The following is a 20,756-nucleotide window of genomic DNA, read 5'->3' as shown; positions in this document are numbered from 1 at the left end:
CCTGTAAAAGGAACCGGATGCTGCTATATTTGTATAATTTGAGCTGTCCCCAGTCCAACAAAGGCATAATACTACCTTTTAACATTGTGATAAACAAGTAAAAATGGGGAGAAAAAAAATTATGAAACATTTCATAGTGAAGAATGGCTTCTGTTTATTATCTGTCTTCAAGTTTAAAATAGAAATTGGTTGTGTGTGAGTGTATCTTTTAAAACATGAGCATTACATGGTTTGAGCAGGTCACTTCATGAACGTGACAGACACATACAGACACAAACAACGTTTTCAGGGACCAGGCATAGAGATACGTGGAGATTCATACGTCAGTTGCAGCCCATTATCGCTTCACAAATTTGGATGTCACACTTGCAGCATTACTCATATGTGACGCTGTCGCATATTTGCGGGCACATCTCTAACTTTGTTATTAATGGCCTTATCCTCAGGTCTTGGTTTTTAGTGACTTGCCATAGAGACAGTCAGAGAAGAACACAGGCCGACCCCGGAGTAGTCGCTTTCGTTAGCATGTCCTCTAGCACAGAGTTAGGAAGAGCTCAGTGTGGACATTTGTAGTGACTGCGTTCAGGCCTAATCCATAATCTTGAGGCTTTTCTCAGGTTGATCAGCAAACACTCGCGCACACACACAGACACACACACACACATGCACGCACACACACACACATACACATGCACACACACACACACACACACACACACACACACACACACACGCACAAACACACACACGCACTCATACTACTGCTTGAATAACCATATCTTCCAGGCAAACTCCAGGCTAGCCGGGACTGTAATTAATGGCAAGCTCTGTCGTCCTGTGTCTGTACAGAGAAAACTCCCTGTCCCACTGATACTCGGTGACATTTTATTCACATCACATTGTCATTCATATAGTAAGCCCAATAATCGTTGACATTGAATTGAATTACAGTTTTTTTCGATTGCTAAACCACAGTGGGCACAACTGGAACGACAAGTGCAAAACTCTAACTACACTATGCACAGCAGCGGTTCATTCGGATCAAACTCTAGCTCGTTTTTCATTGATTAAACACTATTTTCAAAACTCTACACACCTATCTCATGGCTTAACCACAGCCTGCACAACACTGTGGATTTCCAGCCCTTTTTTTCAAACACTAACACACTACTGCCACAACTGTAAACCACACATTCAAAACAGAATGAGTGCATTTCAAACACTGCAGATTGCAATTTCAACTGAAACACTAAGATGTCTTCTTTTAGACTTGTTAGTGAACATATACAGTATAAAGGGAAAGCTCAAAAATATATATTTTTTTGGAAATGGACCAATGAAGACAGGTTGTTGGAGGGAGAAGAGTGGCAGTGAGAGTGTGGATGTGTGGAGGAAGACCTAGAAGACATAGAGCTGTAATGTCTGATGAAATACAGTAAGGGCTACACTGATAGACCCTGTAGTATAATTCTGTGGGGTACATCATAAAAGGTGTTAGTTTGAGAAATAGAATGAATCTGCTGAGACAGGGTAAGTTGAGGTGGATGAAGTATTTTTATTAGGATAAAATAACCCAGAGCCTGTGTCAGACCAGGCTGGCCATGCCCGGTTCGCCAATTCCATTATTCCAACCTGCCCTCTGTCCGTGTGTGTGCTTCTTTTTAACCCCAAATGTGATGGCCTGATTGGTCCGTTTCCCTCGCTACGATCTGCCCTTAATCAGTCTGATTGGTGAATTTGAACTATCTGGACACTGCCTACTTTCTTACAGCATCATCTTCTGGCCTGCAAGGCCTGTCGCCAAGATGTCTGCCCATGTGCTTTTGCAGCAACACGGGTGGACAGTTGTCATAAATTAGCATTAGTTCTACACGTTTTCCTGAGTTTGTTTGAGTAAACTCAGATGCATCTCTAGTTCAGGCTCGTACAAAGATGCATACCTTGTACGTCCGGAGCCCTTGACCGCTACATGAACCGTTCTGGTAGCCCCATTGGCTCTTAAATCCTTCTAAAACATATATGCTGAACGTGATTTAACGGCTGTTTTTCCCTGCAGACCTATAACCTAACCAGCCAGCATTCCGGTCTCAACTTCACACACACACAAACAGAGAGGGTTCTTCTTCTGGTTTTCCTTCGTTAATTCTGCATGCAATTAAGCAATCTCCTGATTGCCAGTAATCTTAGAATGTGTCATTATGAAATATACTACAACCCTGTTGTGAATCATGGTCTCTCATTGAGAGAGGTAGGGTTGAGAGTGCAACCCAATCTCCAAAAATCTAAAGTTGCATCTGTAATACGGAGTTTCCGGCAAACAAACAGCTTAGAGTTGCCTTTCCTTACAGTAAATGACAAAATTACTTGATTTCTGTATTACAATTATAGAATATTTACACAGATAAATACTACATTTGGAAATGTTTTCAATAAAATATACAAAATGTGTATCTATTGAAGCAAACTTCTGATTTTCATTTATTTTTGTTTTCCTAAAAAAAACTGGTATGTTATACAATAAACAATTTCATGTGAAAGAATATAACCCTTTCATCAAAGAAAATATTATGTAATTTGTGTGAAATAACTCAAATTATTCAAACTGTAAAGATTAAAAGTTTGTAATGTGTGTATTGGGGTTTGATGCTAGTGTTTGTACTCAGAGCATGTTCTGAGTGACAGTGTGTGTTATCTCAGTGAGGACAATTCATAGTGTTTGCTGCACTGAGCCTATTTTGCAGGTGAAGTGAACTGTTCAGCTCCAATGACTGTTGGTAGTGCAGACTGTAGTTAGAGTTTTGCACATTGAGCTACAGTTGTGCCTACTGTGGTTTAGCGATCGAAAAAAACTGTAAGTGCAAGCTTATTAGTGAGCTCGTTTGGTCAAAGCTATAGATAAGGGATTACAGGCATTTTTGTTTAAAGTACCTAAAACCACTTTTTTCAGCGTGCCACAATTTATATTGGAATTTAGTAGTTTGGTTGATTGTCCCAGGTCAAATTATCCATGTGTACTACAAAGAATGTTAATTCAACCTATTTTGATATAAACCTGCATAGTGAATGCCCCTATAGGTACAAACCTGGGTACTGCTTCCTTGACTGGGATTAGTTTTTGGTTAGCTCAGTGGCTAACACACTGATGTGCTGTATGTCTAACTGGAAAGTGGTGTCCTCTGTCCCTCCTTTGAGTGTTGGTGCCTGCTCGCCTGCTCACGCGGCTAGCTGTAACAAAGTACAACCAAAACCAACATTATATCATCACTCAGCATACGTTTACCATGCAAACACTAGGCAACAATGCAATATCAAACTAAAAGCATGACAATAATATACAATATAACCTTTATTTAAAGCATGGGCAGCCAGCCTAAAAAAATGACTGCACTTTGTAAACCAGCCCAAAGTCGCTTATAAAAAGCTGACATGGCAACACTGGAGGCAGGGTGTGGGATAATGGGCCGTCTGGGCACACCTTTACTGTCTTAGCCCGCCTCCTAGCAGGGGAGGAGGCAGTTTAGCCCAGACTAGAGGGATTTAGTTACCCTTTGAGTTGTCTCTTCTCTTTCACCCTGCTGATTGTACCATTGTATACAGAGGAGAATTATATAAACGCACCAAGTGTAAATGGATTTCACTAGCCGCCCCTCCTTCACTGGGCTTTCCCGGCAGTGGGGGGCTCATTAGGACTGCAGGGTAGATGCTGGAGCTATGACAGATTGATGAAGCTGAAAAAGGCAACTGCTGGACTTAACCAAAAGGGGGATTCCCCTTTGACCATATGTCAAGGTCCACTCATGTCCTGGCTCTGGGGGTCAGACAGAGTTGCGGCTGGTTTAGACGGTGATGTTAAAGAAACACAACGTCAATAGTGGAACAGCATGGTGGCAGGCAGGCAGCTTGGCTAATGATGACAGAGGAGACTAGCCCCACTCACTCACTCACTCACTCACTCACTCACTTACTCACTCACTCACTCACTCACTCACTCACTCACTCACTCACTCACTCACTCACTCACTCACTCACTCACTCACTCACTCACTCACTCACTCACTCACTCACTCACTCACTCACTCACTCACTCCCTTGGCTGGCACGCACAGTCACACTTGAAGGATGGAGAACGCTCAGCTGAGTGTTAAAGCTCCGGACGGACTTCAAGTCATCTTGTTAAGCCGTAATAAAAGGAGAATCTCATTTGCCAGCTTTTGCTCAGCAGCAGCAGCAGCAGCAGCAGCAGCAGCAGCACAGCTCCCCGGCCCGGCCTCTCCAATTTCTAATGTTCCCATCTTTTAAATGGCGAGAGTGTGTGTGCATGTGTGCAGGATTAAAGGGATAGAGCTAGGGGGATGAAACACATGGGTAGAGAGGGAAAGATATTGCCAGGCATTAGACACAATTAAAACGTTGGCTGGGGACTTGTTTCCATTTGTTGTGTATTGAAGCCAGCATGCTAGCCCTCTACATCACCCCAACTCAGCCCCCAATTCCAGCCCTGCCCCTTACCCAGTACAGAGATATGACAAGGATAACAATGATGTCATGGGTGATGGCCTCGCCCTGGGAGGCAATTAGATGGGCTCAGCAATGAAAGCAGTCTGCTCACTGGGCTATTCAAGGCCTGGCAGAAGCCCCCACACATTGGCACACGGAGGGAATATTGCCCTTTAATGTAAGCTGTGCTGGAGGTTCTATACTTTTGAGCTACTCGAGGCATGAGGATTTGTGAAGTTGCTCTTCGAGGAGATATTAGCTGAAATACCCATCAACGCCATCCTGTCCTTTTTCTATCAGAACACACTGCATACAGTCTATGTTCTAAACGTTACAACAAATGCTTCGCTTCTCCTGTCAAGCTAGATATGTCTAAACCTTTTATGATGACATAGTTCACCGACTCATTTCAATGCTCAAAGGCCGCTCTGCATGCATGGGTCCATATTCTATTTCAGGGGTGTGTTTCCACTCTAATTGAGGCATGAAGATGGTGCTTTATGTGGCCTCCTGCGGCGGCCTAACCTTTTCCCAGCCCCTCTAATGAGCTCTCCACGCCAGGGCCTCACTCACTCTCATCTGCAGCACACGTGGGGGCTGCCTTCCTTTTTTAACACATGAATCCTCTGTACAGTATATCAGCGTAATGCACACATAGCCAAACGATGACACGGTCCACCCATTGCAAAGTGTGTGCGAGGCCTTTCGTATTAGAAAAAATAATGATTAATAATTGAGGCAGAAGATATTGTACGCCTTCAGCTTCACCGAGCAGACATTAAGTGTGCATCTGGTGTTGAAAAAAAATGATTATCTGTTGGTTTTCAAAGTCAAGTGGGGAGGTGTAGCCTGGCACGGACAAATGAGGCACAACATATCACACGGATAATGCATTATTCAATTTGTGATTTTACACGTAGATAAGGACAAACAACGCAAACAAACCTCGAGACAGAACAGTGTTCAGCTCATTGAGAATGAGAAAAGGTTTGTTGTAGTAGTCTGTAGCTAGATTGGTGCAATTGTTTTGGCAGTGACACTATTTGAATTGCTAGAGATGTGTGTAGGAGCCAGTATTTCATTCAGAGAGCTGCTCTCAGAGCCTTTGATGCTCCAGAAAATAACTATCTCTGCACTGACTGTGTTTTCCTGCGAGCCAAAAGCCTGCGTCATAAGACGATAAGCCGTCGTCCTATAAGGCTGAAACATTGAAGGGGAAAGCTTTTCAGGGAGAATGACCCATTTTAGACATTGTAGTGGTGTGTGTGTGTGTGTGGGGGGGGGGGGGGGGGGGGGGGGGTCCCTTGCCAATACCGTTTGTCCATGGTGGACAAAAAACAGCTTCTAATGCAGTTGTTAAAGGAGGTCATGAAGAAGATGAGCAATCACAAAGAGTGGCAATGGCAGATTGTGCTGCTGCAGCCCATTGATCTGCTCTGGGGGAGAGGTGAAAAGGGCAGCTTTGTATAGCTGGGGAGCTGAGATGACATGGAGTCTTTCTTTGCTACCGTTATATACAGTAGTATTTGTTATCTAACCTGAAAATCTATGACTGTCGAGTGCATCAATTGAAAAATCCTCTGTTCTATTTCACCGTGGCACTCGGTGGCTCATTTTAAATCCGCCCCCTAAAATAGAAACGTGTGGGGGGTTGTCGGGGTTTGCCTTTCCCTTTTATCCCAGCGCCATTCAATCTCACTAACTACATTGGCATCCCTGCTGTACTCCCAGCCTCCGTACTCTTTGCAGAGAGATTGATGGCTGCGGAGCTTGGTAGGTGAACTGTAGCGCCTGGGGATGACAAAAAAAAAGGTCTCTTCACACATCAAAGGCAGAGACATCCCCTGGCAGTCAGACACACATCCAGACACCCACACGCTGGCAGTAGGCACGTCCTCATCCAATCGATGGGTATAAACATAAGGATGGTTCTCTGGGCTACAACTATTCATTTCTCAGGATCGCGAGTTAATGGGGGGGGGGGGGGGGGGATCTGTGGGCGCTCGGAGCTTTCTAATTACGCCTATCAAGTTCTTTAAACGTGGTGATTTTTCACGGCTGGGCTGGCAGGGAGCCCTGTCGCCCTGATCGATGCCCCTCTCCCCCCCATCCTTCTCTCTCTCCACCCCAATCACTGGGACTTTGCATGCTGTAGTTTAGGCACTAGGACTGGGCTAAATGGCTTTCATTTGGCTCCATTCTGACCCCTCCGAACAGTCCCACCTCATATGCCCAACTCACACACACACACACAGATGACAGTACCACGCTCAGTTTAATATTCATTTTTCTATTTCAACACAGTGCTTGCGAGCCTGGCTCAGTGACCCCTCTAATCAGCCCTTCCTCTCTGCACTATGCCAGGGCCGAGCAGATGGCGTGTTAGGCAGAGAAGCTGCTACCTTTTACAGCTTCGAGAAGTGCTAATTAAGTGTACAGGAGGAGAGATGTGCTGTTTCACTGTGCTCAGCCTAATTGCGTCTGATTATTTATTATGTGCCCGAATCAAAAGTTTTGCCCACGGTGAAAGAAAAGGAGTTTTTGGACACTAAGTCTACGGGTGTCTATGTTTAAAGGTTTATTATGCTAAATTCCTTTTTTTCACGTTTTCCACGTTACATTAGATATGGGTCCCCCGAAACTAGTGCCTCCCAAAGTAAGGTACCCATTGCCGGGCACACACTCTCTGACCTTGGTTAGTAAACTATAGACCAATCCATAAAAACAAACCCATCTGTGTATTCCTTTTGTGGAGCTGTGCAGAGCCTAAGGATCGAGCGATTCAAATGGGACGACAGAGAGAGAGAGAGAAGGTCGTATGTCAACAGTGGTTTTTAGCTGTCCAAGTCCTGACCCTTCATTTCTTGCATGAGCTGGAGTGTCAACAGAGATAGCTGCTGGTTGTTAACCTCCTCCTTCACCGTCTGCACAATGTGAAGAGGGGAAGCCCAGTACAGCCAAGTCTGTTTGACCAGAGCATTCAGCTCAGTTATCCTTTATGAGACCCTCTCACCCTTTTTGTCCTGCCGTACACACGCCTTATAACAACTCCAGGCAGCTGAGAGCATACTGACTGCTATTTTACTATTGTAATAATTAGTCTGACGGAGGCCACAGTGTGTAAAAGCTGCCCTTGCAATAAGAGTTCTCTGAATTGGAACTAAAGGACTTGACCCACACTATAGCAGACAGCCTCAGACCTAAAGTACAACATAGTATGTGGTGACACACACACACTTCTAGACAGGTTATTTGATGGTTAAAATGGGTGATAACATCTGACGTGTCAGCTCAACTTGCAATGAGTTAAAAAACAGTTTACTACTGTAGAGTTGCCGGGAAGCCTCTGAGGTACAGTTATGGCTCCTGTACAGTGCAATGGAAAGCCACACAGTAGAGTGTGGGTCGGTGGCCTCCATTGTGCTGGGTTGACAGCTGCTGGGCTAAGAGATTGCCGTAAAGCAGGACCGGATGCTTCTGTGTGTTGGGCCATCTTTTAGCTATTACTTCAGCTACTTCCATCACTCCTGATCTCATTCTCCACACTGTCAATGGGATGATAGCACCCGGCCCAGAATACATGTGCTATATGCTGCTGCTTTATTTTATTAAGTGTATGTGTGTGTGTGTGTGTGTGTGTGTGTGTGTGTGTGTGTGTGTGTGTGTGTGTGTGTGTGTGTATGTGTGTGTGTGTCACAACCACATACTATGGTGTACTTTAAGTCTGAGGCTGTCTCCTACAGTATAGTGTGGGTCAAGTCCTTTAGTTCCAATTTACACAAATCTTATTGCAAGAGCAGCTTTTACACACTGTGCGTCTCCATCAGACACATTAGTATAGTAAAGTATACGTAATGTTGCCATGGAGCCCAAGAGTTAGCCATGAGCTACAATTTTCTTTTGTACCCTTTTTTTCTGTACGTTTGAGTGGATGTATGGATGCACTGCACACAATGAGAAGATCCGTACAACTCCCATTTCCATACGCTAAATATGAAAGCACAGGGCAGCAGCTTGTAAGCTTAGTATGAAATGTTTGCCTACCAGAACCTTTTTAAGTGAACACAATAAACTAAGTGTAAAAACGACATGCTAGCCATTTTCTCTATGTTTCCCGCCTTTATTTTGAGCCAATCTAACCATCTCCTAGCCTGGCACCGCCCGCCTACCTACTTCCCCTCAATTTTCATTTCCCTTCAGTAGTCAGTCTGGATCCGCGGCATATTCGCGGGTTTTCTCCTGCCGATTTTTTACCTGTCCAATCGGCGAAACAGAGGGAGTGGCTGAGAACAATGGCGTGCGCCAGTTTCAGTTGCAGAAGCCGGTGCATGACATGTACGTCACGACCAAACCTTATGCGATTGGTTGGCGGATCCGGAGTGGCACTGGGCAGATCAAATAGTTTTAAACTTCAACAGACACCCGCCTTCAAGTGAGTTAACGTTTGTCGGTTGAGCGATTCCAGACCTTCTGTACAGATGAAATGAAGTACGATGGTCTGGTAGGACCAGGCTAACCATCTCCTGATGTAGCTTCCTATTTAACTTTAACAGACATAAAAGCGTTATCAATCATATCATCCAAATGATCAGATCCAAGGCCCAGACATAAGCCTTCTCACCGAAATGTTGCGCTGTTCCTTTAAGAGAAACAAGGAGAGACTGTTGCCATGCATAGCAATGCAAGTTTCAGCACTAAGTGATGGACAGCTCCTCATTACATTGCTTATTGCAAGTGGAGTTCATACCGTATTTCAGATGTTATCTCTCACCAAATAAGCATTCATGACACAATGAGTTTCGAAAGGCTTTGACTTTTCTTGTGTTTGCCGTTTACTTTGAAAGCAAAAAAAATATCAGTGAATGTTTGTTCTCATTGCGGATAATACAAAGTGAATCCGGAGCTGAATAAAGAGCCATATTCCAGGCTATACCCCTCACACCCACTCACTCCTTGTTGTTGAACTTGATTTGGAACACTGTAGTGTCTTACTGTTAATACAACAATGTCTGGCTCCTGGTTTCACTTTCACAGTTTTTATTCAGTCTCTCACCCTCTTTCCTCGTCCTTCCTGAATGTGAAGATGGTGTGAATGCACCAGCAGATCAGCGTGTCGGCGTACAGCACATTGTACAGTCAAGTCTTCACACATGTATCCTATGAGAAAGAGAAAAGTGGAGAATAGAATCTACTTATTTTTTTCTCTGTGGCACTTTTTCAGACAGACTGATAGAGTCATTACCATGTCCCTCTCGGAGCTGTCAGTGGTACAGTCTTACAGAGGCAGGCCTTCACTGTGCTCAGAGCCTGTTACTCAGAGGCTGTACACAAATTGGGGAGGATGTAACACCCATAGCTGTATGCATGAAATATTCATAGAGCTTTTCATTCATTTGTGGGGTTTTTTTTTGGGACTAAATAATATCATACGGAAATTAATTGTGATGCTCAAGTGCCGACAGCCACTACGTATAGAAGCTGTGAATCCCATATCTAACAGTGTGATACAGTCATTCTGTTGAAGTGCCAATGCAGTGGTACACACAGTATTCTGTCTGTCGGCTGGTTGAAGGCTCTGTCCTCAGGCTGGCCCCTGCGCTTACCTTCAGCACACTGAGTTACTGCTGCGCGGTGCTGGCAGAATGAAACATGACACACAGACTGGTCCTTAACAGGGAACCATACTGTATGGAATGTAAAGCCCACTGAGGCACATGTCTATTTGTGATATTGGGCTATACAAATAAAACTGATTTGATTTTATTTGAACCAGCCGGGGTCGGAATTAGGTTTAGAGTGAGACGTCGCAATATTAGTTTGTTGTTGTCATTTGTTTGGACTCATGGCTCATGCAGTCCTCTGGCAGATATGAAAGATGACAATTATCTTGGCCTGTGATGCCTTCAGTGCTGCTATTTTCTTTAAATATTTTTTTGGGGCATTTTTATGCTTTTATTAGACAGTTTGGAGAGACGGAGATGAAATGGGTCAGAGAGGGAATAATAATAATAATAATAATAATAATAATAATAATAATAATAATAATAATAATAATAATAATAATAATAATAATAATAATAATAATAATAATAAAAATAATAATAATAATAGAATTTATTTGGAGGCGCCAAAATAATGACGTGCATGGTACGTTTGAGTACTTTTCCATACTACATATGATTACAAAATTGATTGTGATAAATTTGTCTTACTAACAGAAGCCTGATTAGATATCGCCTATCATAGCACCAGGTAATGTCATATTGTGTGCGTGTGTGTGTCTATTAACTGTTGTGTCTTCTATGTCCTTCTGCAGGTACACAGAGGAAGAGATCCGACAGAAAGTAAGCACATTCAGACAGATGCTGATGGACAAGGAGGGCGTTATCACCAGAGAGGGCTCACACACACAACCAGGGTAAGTGGCTGTGTGTAAGGTGAAATGTCTGTAATGTGTATATTAGGTGTGTTACGCAAAAACTACGCTGTCTATCTGCATAGTTCTGTCACAAGTATAGCTGTATTCATGTAGGAAGAAGTGTAGAAATAAGTGGTGCATTTAAAACTTTAGCTTATGTAAAAGTATGGGGATCAAAATGTTCCAAATGTTTCAGTAGATTATACAGAATGGCCTAGCTCAGAATGATATATATTATAGCATTAGACTGTAATCACTGATGCATTCATGTGTACATCCCTTCAATATTGCAGCTGGTAAAGGAGGAGCATTTTAAATAATACATAATTTCATGAGTTGTTTTTTGGTTATAAGTTAGTACAACTGTAGTGGAGTGAAGAGTACCATATTGGAAGTTGTAGTAAATGGTCTAGTCTGCTTCAGTCTCTGCATTATATATTTTTCATTTATTAATACCTCTCATATATAATGGTGCCAACACAAACAACCATGAACTATAGTTTTAAACAGTAGAATAATTATTTTTTTTAAATCCAAGTCATCTAAACAAAGGAGTCACCATCAGATTCAAAAGTGGAACTCAATGGCGGAAATGGAGCATGGGGTATTCCTTCAAAACGTGAAGGCTGGGATGCAGTTGGAGAAGTCCCAGATGAAAAAATCAAGTTTGTTTGATGTGCCAATGAAAGAGCTGAGCTTGTATATCTAGCAAACGTCTGAGTATTGAAAACATATTATCTACACTGCTATCGCCTATTAGTTTACCTCCTGTCACATCTGCATCATGTAAGCTCCCGCTGCTTTGGCTACTAGCAGCTCCTCTTTACACTGCACACACAGCATACTAAGACTGTCCCTGCGTTCCAAATCACATACTTTTTCCTTTTACTACACGACATACTAAAGTACAGGAGAGTTTTAGGGCCACAGGAGAGAGAAAAAAAAATCAGATAAGGAAGATTTATTTTCATTATGTCGAGAAATGTCAAGAATAAAGATGAATACTCCAAAATGCTATTGGATTTAGTGGGGCAATTGTGTATTTTCAGCATACTACAATTGACGTGCATGTATTGGGACATCCTACATCTTTTTCTGGCATACTAAATAGTATATAGTATGGGGATTGGAACGCAGGGTGAGTTTGATGGTTAGAAAGCAACCTATGGAGTTACACAGAGCTCATCTTTATACAAAAATAGACGTATAGACTTGATACTTGATGGACACACGAGATGCCACTGTAAAGAGTGAAGTGTGCTTATCGAAAGCGAGGTGTTTTATGATGTCTGTCTGCTCGGATTTGCATTAAGACTCTTGACGAGAAGTATACATTTTTGGTTAGTTTGATCAATTCAAGGCAAGGCAAGGCAAGGCAAGTTTATTTATATAGCACAATTCAGACACAAGGCCACTCAAAGTGCTTTACAGGGGCAAGATTAGAATACATAAAACACATTATAAAACATTTAAAAGCGAATAAAAGAAGCAAATAAAAAAATAAAAATAAATTAAAAAAAAACATAATATAAGAAGCAGATAAAATGAAAATTGCAAGTTAAAAAGGAAACAAAAAAGTCTTCAGACTCGATTTAAAAGAACTGAGAGTTGCAGCAGACCTCAAGTTCTCTGGGAGTTTGTTCCAGATTGTTGGTGCATAAAAACTAAAAGCTGCTTCTCCTTGTTTAGTCCTAACTCTAGGGACTGTAAGTAGACCTGTCCCAGACGACCTAAGGGCTCTGGACGGTTCATAACTTATCAGCATATCAGTAATGTATTTTGGCCCTAAACCATTTAGTGCTTTATAAACCAACATCAGAATTTTGAAATCAATTCTTTGAGTGACTGGAAGCCAATGTAAAGACCTCAGAACTGGGGTAATGTGATCCACCTTTTTGGTCCTAGTGAGGACTCGAGCAGCAGCGTTCTGAATTAGCTGAAGCTGTCTGATTGATTTTTTTGGAAGGCCAGCAAGGACACTGTTACAGTAGTCAAGTCTACTAAAGATAAATGCATGGACAAGTTTTTCTAAATCTTGCTGAGACATAAGTCCTTTAATTCTTGATATGTTTTTTAGGTGGTAGTAGGCTGATTTATTGATTGATTTTATGTGTTTCTTATGTGTGATTTTATGTGTTTCAGTGGGAGAAAGGGGCATAATACTGCACGAATGGTCCGATTCAGAGCACCTTATACATGCATATCCCACTATGTGTTCCTATACGTTTCAGTGTGCACTCAGGGTAATCCAGCTGACCTCCTTTTTGTCGTTCATTTACTACCTCTCCGTTTATCTTGCTGCTAATTCATCACAGAACCCACAAAATACTGTTGACCCCTTGATAGTAAATGTCTTACACAATATGAATGGAAATCCTTTATAATGAATGTAATAAATCTAAAGCTAGCTAGACTGCAGTATATATCAAACGTCAGCAGAAATTGATTTTTAAAGTAGGTTATGAGAGATGGCCTCTCAGTGTAATAATGTCTTCAGGCGGTCGGTGGTCGCAATAAGTGTTTGGACCGTAAATGCAAAACACGCACTCACTTTTTCAATTGAATGCTTGGCTTTTGACTGATTATGCCTCTCTTTCCGAATGCACATGGAACTGGTAACCCCCCCCCCCCCTCCTCCATTCCCCCCACCCCCTCCTGTGCACTGAAAACAATCAGGGGCATTTTTATAAAGTCTATTCTAAACCCTGCTGGAAGCTTATGAGGCGAGGATCGGCACGATAATTGTCAATTTGTTTAGCGTTAATCCCTCGTTCTAGCTCTGAGCGCAGAGTGGGGATGGAGGCAGCATGCATAGATGGATTTAAAGGAATCAAAATGAAGGATTGCATGTCTTGGTCCAGATCTCAGAGACACACACACAAGCTGCTTCAGCCCCGTATAGGTGTGGTGGAACCTCCCCCCAGCCAACTGCCTCCCACTGTGCCTGTGAATGATGGAGAGAGGCAGAGTCGGTAGTGGCGATGTGATACCACTGTCTGTGTGAACTAATGACTTGCTAATGAACGCTGGTGCCTCCTGTTTCACAGACTAGACCCATGGTTTCTCCCCTACTCTGCACTTTTGGACCAGACTCTGAAATGAGTAGGAAGGGCTGCGTAGAAGGGAGTCATACAGGACACTAATACACAGTTAGAGAAATATTTGTAGGTCAGAACAAATAAACTATCATATACTATAACTACTATACAGAGAGGTTTGCTAGTTACAAGTTGACTCCGAAGGGCACTTCTGAGTGGGGGCAATTTGGGATGGATGAAACTCTCCTTCTTCAGAGAAGCCTTGAAGTGGAAAATTGAAGACGGTGGTAATTTTGCAGGGTTGTTATTCCCCCCCCCCCCCCCCCCATGCACACACACACACACACACACACACACACACACACTCACCCTCACAGCCGACCAGCTCCTTACTCACACAGGGACACAGAGAGCCTCTTACTGAAATACTCCACGTCCCTTTGCCCAATATGTGAAGATCCTAAATCTGAAGCATTACTGTATGTGAAGCATGCCTTCAAGGCCTGCTCAGTTGCTGTAATACAGAACACCTTTTGTAAAAAATCAGCTAATATCTACTCAACATCTGCTACCTGTCCATAGTGTGGGCACACTGAATAAAGGTTGGGTGTTTATAGACAACAGCGGAAGATCCCCTAAAGATAGGGAAAAAACTCAATATATACTGTATATATGATGATATAGAAAAATATACTAGACACACATGGATAATAAGATGTGCTAAAGGAAAGGAGACTGATGTCTTCAGTGTGTTTGTGATTGCTCAGCGAAGTGCTTTTATTCAGATGCTATCTTTTCTATGGAGACTATTACTATTGACAGGCTGGGCCCCCCTTCAGCTGTATAGCTTAATGCTCTCCCATGCTAACAATATACAGCTGGCAGTAAGGCTTAGGATGTGCTAGCTCATAGCCCCGTTTAAAGATGTCCCACATTGATTTCCTGCAGAATGGATGGGAGCACAGCGCCAGAGGAGGAAATGTAGCAATGTGTTGAGCCTCTGTGATCCACTCAGGCTTACTGTCCGATCAGACCAGGATCAATGAGCCTGGGCTTCAATATATCTGATGGAAAGCCCTATAGGCGGACGTTTCTTTGTTAGCTAACAGAAATACAGTTGATAAAGAAAATGGTGCATCCAGAATCTCAAGGTATCACAGAATAGGTCACACCTCCTGCTCGATCAATCCTTCTTCATCTCAATTTGACCAGTTACTAGATGCCTCCCCCCCCCCCTTATCACTTTCCTAGCAAGGCGGAATCAATACCCATCTCTCTACCTCCTCCCACAATAACAAACTATAACTCTCTGCAGCAACAGAATTATAGCCAGACCTTCAGTGGCACAGTGGCTGTCTGGGTGCTGATATGAATGAGCTAGCACTAGCTGGCCATAGTCCATCACTGCCATATCCCAGGGACAGTGTCTGAGTTAGGGAGCCTCTTAGCTCACCAGGGCTCCATTAAGCACAGGGACACTTCCTCATCTGCCTAACCCTAACCACGCTGGACAGACGTCTTCTGGCATATTGGAGCATGGAATCAATTAAGAGACATTAGAGATAGGATGGAGGAGTTAGCGGATGTATCGTTGATGACTAAGATGGTGAACCACTGCATAGTTTCAATTGTTGTAAATTGCCATTTTTTGGCTAAGACTAGTGTGAGGCCAAGGGCACAAAGACTGGACGCTAAAATGAAACATGTTTTGAAAAAGACAAAGACACTTAAAATGTAAATTTTTAAAATATTGTGAATTTAAAGGTATTATAAATCTTCCCCATTTATTTTATTTAGTAGCCTTTGTGATTAAGACTCTAAGACCATTCAGCATGATTCTATACCCAAATAAGTCATTATTGCGTCCGCACAGTGCAAGGGTGTAGGTTTGCTTTTTAGAAGTGGGTGTTGGGAAATCAAAGCAGGGATAGCAAAGTCATAAAATCATGTCTGCACTTGCCTCTGTTCCAGCACCATGTGTGAATACAAATCATCTCCACCGCAGCAGTGGCTATGAGAATTAATTACTTTGCTTTTATAAAATTTTTTATAACATCTACTACTTTGTTAAACAGACAAAAACGAAGTTCCCATTCAAATTCACCAGTGCGGGTACCTACCATCATATTTGGTTTTCTCAGCTCAATATTCAAAAGTAAGATGTCCTCTCTTTTTGCAGCAATGAAAGTGTGCGTGCGTGTGTGTGTGTTTGTCTGCGTTTGTGTGTGTGCGTGCGTGCGTGTGCAGTAAGCGCTGTCATTGTGAAGTGAGGTTCTTTCGCTGGTTCTTGGCGTCCCTGCTGTGCCTAGTGGTGCTCAGCCAATTAAGGGCTCTGTTGCCTCGGCTCCTCTTGCTAACTAACGGTCAGGCCTGTGCCCTGGTTCTAATCCTCTACACACTCTCCTTCCACGCATTTTAAGGCCATTTTATTCCTTTTTTTTACCAATCTTCATCCCGTCTTGGTGTGATGTTAAATGCACTCTGATAGTGTATTGTGTGTGATCTCCCTGGTAGAAATGCTCTGTTGTTCCTTTGTCAACATCTCTTCACCTTCTTGGTCTCATTACTCCTGCCTGCCTTCATCTCTCTCTCTCTTACTAATTGAGGCTGCATGGCTACTCATTAAAAGGTATGCCTCTGTCGTCATCACTCTAATCCATTTTCATAATATCTAAATATACTTTTTCATCCTGAGCTACATCTCTGCGTGCAAAGCAGAAAACCCCAGATTATAACCTGCTGTGTTTGTTACAATACTGGGACGGGACAAGGTCAGGCAGATAAGGCTGGGTAAGAATGAAATAATCAATGTGGTGTGTTTTTGTGTGTATCTTTTTTTTTTGTATCCCACATGGAATCTGCAAGGTCAGATGTGGTGGATGAGAGGAGGCCCCATAAGAGGGGGGGGGGGGAGGGTGGTGGTATAGTGTGGGACAGGGAGGATTAGGGAGGAGGCTGCTGCCATCTGTCTGTATGTTCACCACAGTGTGTGTGTGTGTGTGTGTGTGTGTGTGTGTGTGTGTGTGTGTGAGCTGTAACAGTGGGAGAGATGATGATATTCTCACTGCTGGGGTGAGGGAAGACACATAATGTTTGTATATACGTAGTCACGGCCAATTGCAACCCAAGTCAGTTGTCAGATAGCAGGGTTCGCGTAAGGTCCATTCTGTAGGACGTTACACGATTGGTGGACACACACACACACACACACACAAACACACACACACACACACACACACACACACACACACACAAACACACACACACACACACACACACACATCACATGTATGATCCTGGACTCTTGTGTTTTCAGGGTAAACCACCTGCACTATCAGCCTGACGAGTTGGGAGAGGACCCTGAATTGGTTGGCTATGAAGATGGAGACTATGACCAGGATTACCACAGTGACAACAGGTAAAGTACATGTTCAAACACACACATTTCATTAAATCATATAATGCTACATTGATTCAACAGGATAATCAATAGTATATAGTAATAGCCTCTGCTAAAAATGCTCTTTGCGGTTAAGTTTACGGGTACTATGCTGGTTTTCAACTAGCCTGCAACATCACCAGTGTCACAAGATGTGGGCCTACATTTGACAATTTTTTCCACCTTTGCTTCTTATATTGTACTTCTTCTTCTTATACTTATATTATATTATATATTATATCTTCTTCTTATATTATTCTTAATTGCTTCTTATTCACACGTCGTCTGAATCTAAGAAAATTTAAATATTAGTGTCAATCTTCTTATTATGGCTTGCAGAGAACAGCATTTCCATGTGTGTGTGTGTGTGTGTGTGTGTGTTTGTTGTCTTTTTAAGGTATTACTGTATCTGTCCTCTCCCTTTAAGATATTCCGGAACTTTTGTTTGTGTGTGAAAAGTAATATTCAAAATATGTTTTAAGATAGCGCTAGGATTATGAAACAGGGACCAGAGGGATACATGAAAATATCACACAAAAGAAATATTCAAGACATGTTGACACGATTAAATCCTTTGTTGTGGACATAAATGACACAACCTACAGCTTTCACTGTGCTTACACCCTTTAATGAACAGAGATTTCACATACGATGACACTGGAAACTTCTACTTGTCATTGGAAATAAAAGCACCTAGTGATTTTTGAATTTCTAAGACATAGTTTTAGAAACTGAACAACTTGTTCGGCAGGTGGGCGGTTCTTTATTTTCCACCAGTACTGCGCCTGTGATCTGGTACTCCAGTTCACTCCAGTTGAGGACATTCCCTGGCATGAAGTTGCAATCATCCATGTAGTTCCTGATCTCACAGGAAGGGAGGACAAAGTCCCACATGTGGACATCAGACATCATGCCCTGGAAGGACTCACTTTGGACAAACGTCCCTCCTGGGGAATCTTGCTCCTATAAAGATAGCAGAGGTTTGAGACACAGGAAATTAAAACTACTCTGAGCTTTACACCTGAGAAATAAATAAAATGTAAACCAAACTTTATATGCATATACAGCATTTGAATGAAGACAATTAACTATGGTGCTTTTTGACACAACTGTACCTGTCCTAAGACAATTGTTACGGGTCCACTGATTGTTCCAGTGACGGCGGATAGCCTCATGGAAGGTTGCCCATCCAACCACAGCTGCACCAGTCCAGATGTAGAGTCCCACGTGGTACAAATAGAGTGCCACATGTTTGGCTTGTAGTCCATATTTTCAAATGTAACAGTTGGAGTAACCTTAGGCTCGAGATAAATCTCCATCACTCTATTTGATGGGTTCCAATAGACCAGGAAGGCATTGTCATTAGAGGGTGTAGCCATAGAGAAAAACGGGTGACCTCTTTTGAGAGCTGTAAAGGACCTGCAGGTATTACAAAGACATTATCACTCTTAAAATCAGATATACATTGGGGTTTTTATGAATCATGGAGTTTGCAGAATCAGTGCTACCTGTGACAGACAGTTAAAGGACCAAAGTCCTGTCTCGATGCAGTGAGCTTCACATGATCTGTGGCGGTTTCCTTTTGGAAGTTGAACATTTTACCTGAAAGATCTGAAAAAAAGTTTTTAAATACATTAGTTTTTTTGCATAGATTTATTCTATGGTTTTGCTTAAGTGAAACTGAAATTTGACTTATACATTGTTAATGTTATTATTCATAATTTGTTGTTACCACTTTCACAAAAAAATTATTTACTGTGTGTGTATATATATATATATATATATATATACATATATATATATATTAGTGCTGTCAAACGATTAATCGCACATTTTTTATCTATTCTAGCCTAAATGTCCTTTGATTTCTTTTTGTCCCATTATTTTTTCTCATTGTAATGCTCTTTTCACACCCATTCTCTACACCCTTGTAATTCAGTGTATTTCTTCTAAAATATCATCATTTCCAATTCAGTGCAAATAGACAACAATGTAGACTGACTGGTGGCTGCCACTAACGTTCATGGAGGTTTTGGTGGGGGCGCAGGGTTATAAGTAGGACTTTTGCAAATGAAAAGCTTTCTTTTCTGTTCTTTTTCCGCGTAGCCCCCCGAGTCACACACGGAAGACTATTGAACTAAGTGAAGGTCGCGCAGCTGAGCTAGGAAGTGCTAGGTCCGGTTTCTGCTTCAAAATAAAAGTCAAAATTGACTTGACGTTTAGCCGTTTTGCCAGTTAAATGATTTTAATGTGAAGTTACGCTGTAGGACATGTTCCGGTTGACTTAACAGTAACTTAATGGCGAGCCATATGAATAGTTTGTGGTGTTTCAGTTGTTCACTGGCACAAGTTCATATGTTGATACTTTCCCTCCACATTACAATAGAGTAATAGAGTAATTACTTGAAAGTGGACAAAGAAGACCAGTGTTATGGTTTTGTAAAGGCCCAGCAAATGTCCAGAATTGAACTTATTCACAATCACTTATGAAACCACAAAGACAATCAAGTCATTGAGGTGAATTTGTATTGGAAACATGTTAGCTGAAAAATATAGAAAAGCTATGTGAAAAATTAAAATATTGAAATCATTATGACAAGTACAAAATAAAAAAATCTCCTTATTAGACAGCATTGATAAGTTAAGTAAAGGTATTTACATATTTTGCCATAAAATATCATAGTAATACATTGCAAAACAAAACCTTTTGTTTCATTCTGATAAAGAAGGAAACACATTTTCTCATAGCTAAAATGGTATTGCCTGACAGGTGTTTAGATAAAAGTTGTCAAAGGTAAATGGCAACAGACTCTTCAAGCATACACATTTCCTTTTTTCATATAGGTACCTTCTATTAAATTAGGATGTTATCTTTTTTAATTTTACCTTGGGGAGCAGCAGCACATGCTGTCAGCATCAACAACAGCAACCCAAACTCCATCTAACACAAAGACAAAAAAGACACCATTAAAAACACTCTGTTACTTTTAAAGTTGCTAATCTGTAAACCAAAGACTACTAATTCATTTCCTTTTTCCTGATTTGGACTGCTACAATAAACAACACAGATGGCTGAGATACAATACATATCTTTACAATTCCTATATAATGTATTTTTCACACTTATAGCACTTACCTTGAACTACGGTATGTGTCTGGACTGTGTGCACAGCAGTGAAGAGGATTGTGAGTTTCCTTGAAAGACTCACAGAGACAGTCTTGTGGATCAGAAGTCTAACTTTTATTTCAGAAGAGTGACATTTATACCCCAAATCCTACGTCTGATCATGTTAGGGTTGACCATTACACAATCAAAACTCTTCACCAAAGCAAACAGATCTGTATCTGTTGTATAACACATTGA

At 41.9% G+C, this 20,756-nt stretch overlaps 3 protein-coding genes across 3 annotated transcripts in view; 2 read left to right on the top strand and 1 right to left on the bottom strand.

Annotated features, from left to right (window-relative positions):
• The window catches only part of atp2a3 (ATPase sarcoplasmic/endoplasmic reticulum Ca2+ transporting 3), a 333,837-nt gene that overhangs the window by 260,122 nt on the left and 52,959 nt on the right, over positions 1 to 20,756 (top strand). The window lies entirely within an intron of this gene.
• Positions 1 to 20,756, top strand: part of srrm3 (serine/arginine repetitive matrix 3) — a gene marked incomplete at both ends in the record, with an annotated part of 53,027 nt that overhangs the window by 1,697 nt on the left and 30,574 nt on the right. Inside the window, 2 exons of the mRNA XM_080040490.1 lie at positions 10,814 to 10,915; positions 17,270 to 17,371. Coding sequence (XP_079896616.1) covers positions 10,814 to 10,915; positions 17,270 to 17,371 — 204 coding nt within the window. The remainder of the gene's footprint in view (positions 1 to 10,813; positions 10,916 to 17,269; positions 17,372 to 20,756) is intronic.
• LOC307260537 (serum amyloid P-component-like) lies at positions 18,104 to 20,333 on the bottom strand (the record flags this gene model as incomplete). Its single annotated transcript, XM_080040809.1, has 4 exons — positions 18,104 to 18,355; positions 18,508 to 18,811; positions 18,901 to 19,003; positions 20,279 to 20,333. 4 exons carry the CDS (start codon positions 20,331 to 20,333, stop codon positions 18,104 to 18,106), a joined length of 714 nt encoding a protein of 237 aa, XP_079896935.1.

Source organism: Ammodytes marinus (assembly GCF_949987685.1).
Source record: "Ammodytes marinus genome assembly, chromosome: 14".
Taxonomy (NCBI): Eukaryota; Metazoa; Chordata; class Actinopteri; order Uranoscopiformes; family Ammodytidae; genus Ammodytes; species Ammodytes marinus.
This window is presented reverse-complemented; position numbering and strand designations above follow the sequence as displayed.